The sequence below is a fragment of the Octodon degus genome, unplaced genomic scaffold (assembly GCF_000260255.1).
Source record: "Octodon degus isolate 3935 unplaced genomic scaffold, OctDeg1.0 scaffold00178, whole genome shotgun sequence".
Lineage (NCBI taxonomy): Eukaryota > Metazoa > Chordata > Mammalia > Rodentia > Octodontidae > Octodon > Octodon degus.
In genome coordinates this window covers 1,221,988-1,230,295 of record NW_004524754.1, presented here as the reverse complement: position 1 = coordinate 1,230,295, position 8,308 = coordinate 1,221,988, and the positions used below count along the sequence as shown (strand labels likewise).

The 8,308-nt window shown below is 52.9% G+C and overlaps 1 protein-coding gene across 1 annotated transcript in view; it reads right to left on the bottom strand.

Moving 5' to 3' along the window:
• Nucleotides 1–8,308, bottom strand: part of Vwf (von Willebrand factor) — a 143,387-nt gene that overhangs the window by 62,992 nt on the left and 72,087 nt on the right. The window contains exons 19-25 of the mRNA XM_004643560.2: nucleotides 7,423–7,526; nucleotides 6,340–6,478; nucleotides 5,230–5,364; nucleotides 2,836–2,982; nucleotides 2,035–2,175; nucleotides 1,729–1,842; nucleotides 468–624 (exon numbers count right to left, since the gene is read on the bottom strand). Coding sequence (XP_004643617.2) covers nucleotides 468–624; nucleotides 1,729–1,842; nucleotides 2,035–2,175; nucleotides 2,836–2,982; nucleotides 5,230–5,364; nucleotides 6,340–6,478; nucleotides 7,423–7,526 — 937 coding nt within the window. The remainder of the gene's footprint in view (nucleotides 1–467; nucleotides 625–1,728; nucleotides 1,843–2,034; nucleotides 2,176–2,835; nucleotides 2,983–5,229; nucleotides 5,365–6,339; nucleotides 6,479–7,422; nucleotides 7,527–8,308) is intronic.

Sequence of the window (8,308 nt, the reverse complement as noted above, 5' to 3'; positions counted from 1 at the left end):
TGATAAATGTAAACATTATGTACTGAAAAATGTATCTTAATAAGCAAATAAATAAAATGTATGAGCTGTTTAAAAAAATAAATAAATAAAAAATAAATAAAAACATGAAGTCGCATGCACCCAAGAAATCAAGACTCCATCCAAATAGCACACGCAGGTCCCTTGTACCAGCAAACATGGAAGTGTCTAGGATATGCGTAGACTTCCTTCCTTACTCTCAGAATGTCACCCCTTTGCTTCTTCCAGAACTGCTACAGAAGCTAAGTCCCCAAAGGCCATCCAGAACCTAGGCTCCTCCTCACCCACAGTGTGAGCTCCTCCCTCAACATCTTCTCTGGCCCCTGGGCACCTATCCACGTGCTAGAGCCCTCCCTGCCCACATAGGTGTCCCGTGCACCACAGGCCTCCAAGTCTAGAAAGGCGCATGGTGGGGAGGCTGTCTGGGGCCAGCCAGCATCAGGACTCACGGCACAGTGTGGCTGTCCTCCAGCTCACCACCTTGCCCTGCTGGGCACACGCATGGGCGTAGGCAGCAATGGTGTCACAGAAGCAGGCACAGTCCCCGATGGACTCACAGGAGCAGGTATCGTAAATGCACATGTCCAAGTAAGGCTCAGGGTCCACCTGTGAAGGAACCTCGGGTCACCTGTCTCTTGGGCAGTAGCTACAGCTGTGGCTCTTGGTCAGGCCAAAGATGTTCTAGGGGTTATAGAACAGCAGGGGCCCTTCGGGCCTGTGTACGTCAATGGTCCCCTCAAAAGGAAAGGAGTAAAAAAAAACAAGCAAGATTTCTAGTTTCTCATATACAGTGCAGCAAGCAGCGCTGACTAAAGCGGTCGGCAGCCTTGCCCAGCACATGATGCACCAGAGAACTGCACAAGAACATCCCCTGAACCCATTTCCTGCCACCTACCAGTCACCTGACACGACCCCAGGCTGCTGGGTATTTTTCACAAAAGCTGGTCACTCTCTTTCTTTGTCTCAGTGTAGCAAAACCAGTGGGGAAACACACCAAGCCCCACTCAAGTGGCCTCGCCGGGGAGCTACAGGAGGTGGGGCCCAAGGGCCCTTTCCTAGCCTTGACCCCAGGTCTGCACCACCTTGTTCAGTACACTAACAGTTTTCACCTCTCCTATCCCACATGCTGCTCCTTCTGGGCAGCTGTGGTAGGATCACTGTCCTTCACACCTACCCACTTCCCTGGCTTCCACCCCGCCTTCCCTCTTTCAACTCAGATGCCACCAGCCCAGAGAATCCTAACTGTCCTTTGAAACCCTAAAAACCACTGAAGTTAAGGCCAGGAAAGAGATGTTGTGAGAAAAAAAGATGGCACTAACAGGACTGTTTTTCTTAGTTCATTAGTTGATTTTGTTTGTTGATTAGATGAGGGATGATTAGGGGATTCTTAGGTCTGGAGGCCCAGAGCAGTAACAGGAGAAGGAGCTCTTTGTCTTTAGTGCAGGAGGCAAGAAAATGCAACAACCTCTCAGACCAAGGTCAGAGAAGCGTGGACAGGGGTCTGCGCCGCCATCTCCCTCAGAAGGTGCTGACTCTGTCTCTGCTTCCCAGCCACAGAAAGGACCGCAGCACCATCTGGATGAGGGTCCTTTCGGGGCTCGGGGTTGGCGTGTGCACAGGAGAACCCCACACTCCAGCTGCCCCAGGCCAGCCTTTGACCATGCCCTGCCTGCCTGCCTCCCTCCTTGCCACCCTCCACAAGGTCCTCACCAGCTTGTTGCAGTCCTGGAAGATGTCACTGGTGAGGACCCTGCAAGAGGAATCCACCATGGACTGCTTGATGATGTTGTTGTGGCAGGTGGCAGGGGACACATCCAGCACCACCTGGGGACAGGAAAGGGCACACAGATACAGCAACATCAGGCTGGCAAATGGGGGGACACAGAAGGACACGAGAGAACCTGTTCCCACACTGCCACCACCTGCGGTTCCTGCCACCCACACCTCCAGCTCGGGGATGGAGTCCTTCCCAGGAGGCAGCCTCTCGGGCTCCAGCCACACAGGCCCCACAGGTACCTTGCTGGTGTCAGCACACTGCGGGTTCACTTTCCAGGAATTCCCGAAATCCACGGGGTTCTCTTCCACTTGGAGGTTGCTGCTGGTGAAGTCATTGTTCTGGACGCCATCAAAATTCCCACAAAGGCCACACACTTGCTCCTGGAACGGCACATTAAGAGCACACACACACACACACATACACAGTGCTGGGAACATGCCAGGAATCCAGTAAGGCGTTGTTGCTAAAGTAAAGTGATTCCAAGGACCGCCACAGCGGACAAGGAGCGTATGGCCCACCAAGCCCTACAAGCTAACCTACACAGGGTCGTCAGAGACGCGGTAAAGATTGAGTTCACCAAGCCCAATCAGAGACCATAGTCAGTAGAGCCACGCGTCACATACACACAACATAAAGAAACCCACAAGGAACTGTCAGAGCCTGAGCAAGCGCCACCCCTTCCCCTACAGGCTTGCAAGCGGTGGTCACGGTGCTGGCCTGGGGCCCGTGCTTAGGCAACATTTTGCGTACTGTGCAGCGTTACAATCATATTGCGCATGGCCAATTTGCTGAAAGAAGAGCTAATGTGGACTACTCTGCTGCTTCCTTTCTTTGTGCAGATAAATGCATGCCCAGGAGGAGCAGCCAAGGGGGTAGCCCTCCTTCCTGCCCCTGTGCAGCCACCCAAGGGAGGCCAAGGTCGACTGGACTCCTGGATACCATAGCTCACTGCTGGGGCCAGGCTGGCCAGGATGACCACCTGCCCCAAGCCAGAGGAGCCGGTGAAGGTCCAGACAGGATGAAGCAAGAGGGCCACAGACCTGGAATGTCTGCTTCAGCACCACGGAGACAACCAGGCGTCGGTCCCAGACCACAGAGAGGGCTCTTCCCAGCAGCAGGATGAAGAACCAGCCCGACTCCACCACCTCGAAGTGTGTCTCATCTTTCATGGGCTTCTTCACGTTCACCTGCGGGAAGGAAGACACAGCAAAGAAACAGAGGAAAGGGTTCAGATCAGCCCTCTTGTCTGTACCCACCTGTCTTCGCTGCACACATGCTGCACCCCACTGGCCCAGAGTGTGCATGCCCTTGCTGTATGCAGTCAGAGCTCTGTCCTCCTGGCTGCCACCACACTAGACATTTCTGTGCCCATCTCGCCTACTGCTATCCAAAACCTTAAGAAGCAAGGATAGAGGTCATAGCAAAAGCATCATTACAAAGTTAAAAACACACAAAAAACAACATCAGGTCTCCAATATCGCTTCACAGAAAGCAGGGGCTTTTTCCCCAGTATTAAGGATGGAACCCCAAGGGACTCGATCCCTGAGCTATGCTTCATTCAGCCCCTTTTTAAACTTTTCTTCTAATTTTGAGACATGGTCTTCCTAAGTTGCCCTACTGGAATTCAAACTTGTCATCCTCCTGCCTTAGATTCCCTCATGCTGGATTGGGGGATATTTCAACCAGTAGTCTCTAGGTAGCTTTTTAATGTGGCAATTGCTTAAAGAACCTCTAGTTAATAGACTTAAAAACCTATCCCAGTGAGCACCAGATGCTCAGCTCGCTGCACCCCTGCACTGCCTTCTTTCAAAAACAGCTGTCACCAGGAGTTGGGGTTAAAGGAAGAAGGTGCTGGAGCTCAGTGCCAGAGGCAGAGACTGCTGATTCCAGTTTCAGACTCCAACCTTTGACCTGCAGAGCCATCAGTAAAGCTGGACCCTCAAGACCCTGCCTGCCACTCTGGCTTGCGTGAGTAGAGGTGCCTGTCACACCTCTGCACTCTGCCTATTCATGTCACCACTGCCTATCCATGTTACCACTGCTTATCCATGGCACCACTGTCATCCATCCTAAATGGAGGTAGCCTTCAAAAGGTGCCTGTCCCCATTCAGTGTCTGGCTTGCTAAACAGCTTCCTTCTGAGGTGACAGGGATGTATCTGTCTGCCCTGCCCTGTCAGTGGCAGGTATTCACCAGAAGCCAGATGTGGGCTGAGGCCACAGAACAAAATGAAGATTCTGGGACGGACTGGAGCCCAGATGCTTGGGTCTCCTTGGTACCGCATGTAGCCAGAGCAGCTGAATGAAAAGCTGCACCCCGGGGGCAGCTGCTGCTCTAAGTGCAGACTCCCAGCCCCGGCTCAGATCCCTTGGGTCCCTGTGTCAGGATGGAGCCCCAAGACCAGCACCTGCTGTGTACCCTCTGAGAACCACTTCTTAAACCCCCAGTAGACAGAGGCAAAATCTTATTTATTTCACTTCTGAGCTTTTAAAACATATTTATCTGAAAGGCTGGGAACGCAGTCCAATGGTAGAGTGCATGTCTAGCTGTCTTGGTTCCCTGGTACCACCAAAATTAAACTGCATCTGGGAAGAACTGAAAAGCAGACAGCAAAAGCAGAAACTAAAAATATATAACTATACAGTAGTCCCCACTTATCTGTGCTTTCGTTTCCTGTAGTTAACCATGACTAACCTAAGGTCTGAAAATATTAGTTGGAAATTTCCATCAATAAGTGATTGGTAAGTGTTATGCAATAAAATTTTTCATCAAACACGCTGGAAAGCTGAAGCAGGAGGATCTCCACTTCCTGCCCAGAATGAGCTACTGAGCAACTTAGCCAGGCTCTGTCTCCAAATAATAAGGGGCTGAGGATATAGCTCAGTACAAAGGCCCTGCATGCAATCCCCAGAAATATATATAATAAAAGTTATATTACATATCTCCCATACCTTTTGTTACAGAATGATGTTACAATTGTTCTATTTATTATTAGTTACTATTATTACTCCTACAGTAATAACCCATTTGCTAAACTTTATCATAGGTGTGTGTGTATGTACAGGAACAATGGTACCTAGAGGGTTTGGCACTACCTGTAGCATCAGCTGATCAACTTGGGGCCTTGGCGCTGTGCCCCCCATGAGGACACCCTTATTCCCACCCAGCTCCTCCAGGCTTTATACATACATGGCACACACCTTCTCACATACATACCTACACTCCAGCCAAAATAGGCCGTTGCTGTCCATATCAGCAGGCTGCTTGTTCTGCTCACAGAATCATCACCCAGGCCGGGTGGTCAGCCCGCCTTGCTCCGTACAGCGGATGCACTATCCCACGCACACAGTGCTCCGTGAGTGCTTAACAAAGGCGCCCAACAAGCCAACAGCAGGACTCAAGGATGCAAGGGGAAACAATGAAGCTGCCGCTTACCTCCCCATCCAGCAGTTCGATCTCTCCTCCTCCCACCAGGATGGTGACGCGCTTCCTGCATTTGGTGGAAGGATAGCCGCATCCCTCATTCCCCACCAGGATCCGGAAGGTCCCAGGGTTCTCGCCGCAGTAATCCTGAAGAGAGAGGGGTGCCAGGAGAGGAGTAATATACCTGCCCGTCTCTCCCACACCAGAAGAGGGGTGCCTTGTCCTCTCAGGTCCCTGGACACAGATTACAGGACACTGCTGAGTCCACCAGTGTACACATGTGACTTGTGAGAGAGTGTGTGAGTGTGTAAGTGGGTAAGTGCTGCTGAACTCCCACTGTCCAACCTTTGCTGGGATGGAAGGACCAGGCACCGCGGGCAGAGGGCATGACAGATGTCGAGGGGAGGGAGGAGCCCAGCCTGCTGGGTGGCGCTGACATCGGGTTGACCCCTTCTGGATGCTTGCTCAAGAATGTAGCCAGAGAGGCCCTAACACAGCTCCTGGCCTTGAGCAGTCCCTCTCCTAGGTACAGGTGGTAAGAGATGCTGGCCCTTGTCAGTCAAGGGCCTAGAAAATTAGGTAAAGTGAGAACATTTCTGGGCAGAATGATTTGTCTACAGCCCCATCCTCTCCTCCTCCCCATTCAGTGTCAAATCCAGCTAGGAATGAGAATGGTAGAGAGCAGGATGGGCCCCAGGGCTGGCCCCAAACTCCAGGGGTTGTCCCCCCTGTCCCCTATGTGGGGCTGCTTCCCCCTGGAGGTGCCAGGAGGAAGGATGTGGGGGCCGCGGTCCAGCCAGCTGCCTCCTGGTTAAGGTTGTGTGTACCAAAAGGAACTGGGGACTTTTGCTAACCCACCTTGGTGTAATTGTGGACTGAGAGTGGCCTTATATACACATGACCCTGGTCAACAAACTTCTACCCTGTTCTCAGAAGTCTCCTGGTGGGCAGCAGGGAAACAGCCATGCTGTTTCCAACTTCCTAGCTCTTTCAAGAACTAGAAAATCACTCCAGACCCCAAAGTTCCTTCTACAGACAGAATCCAACCTGAAAACCCCCCAGGGCAGTCAGCAGCTCCCATGCTCCCTAGGGACAGACTAAGGCTCCCTGCGCCCTCCTTACCTGGGCCAGGACATACTGGCACTCCCCAGGGAACATGTACTTGAGCCCATCAAAGGTGAGGTAGTGGCCCATGCCAATGGCGGAGCATGTGGCATCACACACGTGGTCTGTGCAATTCCACTTCCGGTCCATGCAGACACTAGGCGAGTAAGATACTGAGAGCTAACTGGGCATGATGGGCGTCAGAGGAACAGGGAAGGATCTAGACTATTCCCAGGTGCCACCCAGGCCTCCAGGCACATCAGGAACCCTCAGCCCAGCTTGGAAGCCAGCAGAAAAGAGGAGGGCCACACTGGTGCTCTCAGTTCTAAGTGGGAAACTGAAGCAAAGAGGAGACAGAGTTGTGCAAGGTGACCTGGACAGCTAGGGAGGGGGCCTGGACCCTCGCTCGGCCATCTGCCAGCGATCAGCCTCACCCGGGAAGCCCCAGTACACCTGGGACTGAGCAAAGGGCTCCACAGACCAAGCCAAATCTCTCTGAGCTACCAGAGAAAACAAGATGAAAGAGCAGGAAGGCTCTGAGTCCAGAAAACAGCAATGAGCTGCGAAGCAGTGTCAGACGGGGTCTGCAGGAGGTCTACAGCAATTTGCCGGTGGCGACGCAGCCCCCTCCCTACCACGTCACCAGAGCTGCCCTCAGAGGCCCACTGGAGCATCAGAGGGAGAAGCCCAGGCCTCAGGCAGCCCTTCCCCAGGCACATGGACGGCTTCTGGAGGCCGCACCCGGCCCAGCGGTCACAGGCAGGGTGAGTGAGAGATCCCTTTGCCCCATCCGTCCTCGAGCCCTGCCATGGCAAGCTCGTTCAGCGCATCCTACAAGCCAGGGTCTCCCTAGCCCTATATCACCGCAGGCAGCTCAGTCACTGCCGCAGTGGCCCGCGCCGGCCCAGGCCCTGCTCTTCCCTAGGGCCCGTATGCCTGAATAGTGATGCTAGTCCACACAGCAGCAAGCACACAGGACAGGCGCGGACACTGATGAAGATTCTCCGGCTTCCCAGATGGAAAAACAAGGGTGTGGAGAAAAGGCGCGGCACCCACACCCCCACTCCGCTGTAGCCCCGCTCCACAGGCCCGCGGCCTCACCAGGTGTTGCAGCCGACCTTCACTGTTTCTCCGGGCGCGAATTCCCTGCCCTGATGGAAGCAAGGACACCTTCCCAGAGCCACACATCTGTTCTCATGCCGGACCTGCAGGGAAAGAACCAAAGTCCAAAGGTCACCAGGACGGCGCTGAAGCCCACTGGAGAGGCGTCTCCAGGACGGAAGCTCAGCACTAGAAGAAGGACTGAGCCGGGAGCCACCTCCGCCAGAGGCGGGGCAGGACAAGAGCCATCCCCGAGCTAGGCCTTGGCAAGCAGGGGCACTGTGCACACTGCCTCTGTCTCCCCGGTTCTTCCAGGCAGTGTAACCCAGGACACATGTGTGTGTAAAGACACTTCTGAAAGCCACATCAGGACGCGCGGAAGTGCGTGAGCCCACGGACCCCACCACCACATACAAAGCCAATCTGCAAAGGAGATGGAGTACGGACACCCTCAGGGGAGGAGTACTGAGCAGTGCAAAAAGAAAACAGAAATGCCAAGTGTTCGGTGACAGGAAAATGATTAAATCACCCAGGAATCCTCAGGGCTGGTGTCCTGTGGAGCTGTCAGAAGGGCTACTTGTAAGACTCACTGCACAAGAAATGCTTCCGCTGTTCATTTTTAAGACAGGGAGAAAACTGCACGTGTGGCCCTAATTTTATACGGATGTACACACATTCCAAAGAAAAAAGACTGGAAGGAAATAGAGAAATTGCCTCAGAGTGGTTGGTTAGGATAGGGAGTGTGGACATTTCAGTTTCTGTCTTGGTTTTTAAAATTTTTGTAAGTATCCTTCCATAAGAGTATATAGGGTAATAACAATAAGCTTCTCTTCTGGAGGATTAACAACCTAAGTTTGCAGACCAACATTAGAGAAAAAGGAGGGCT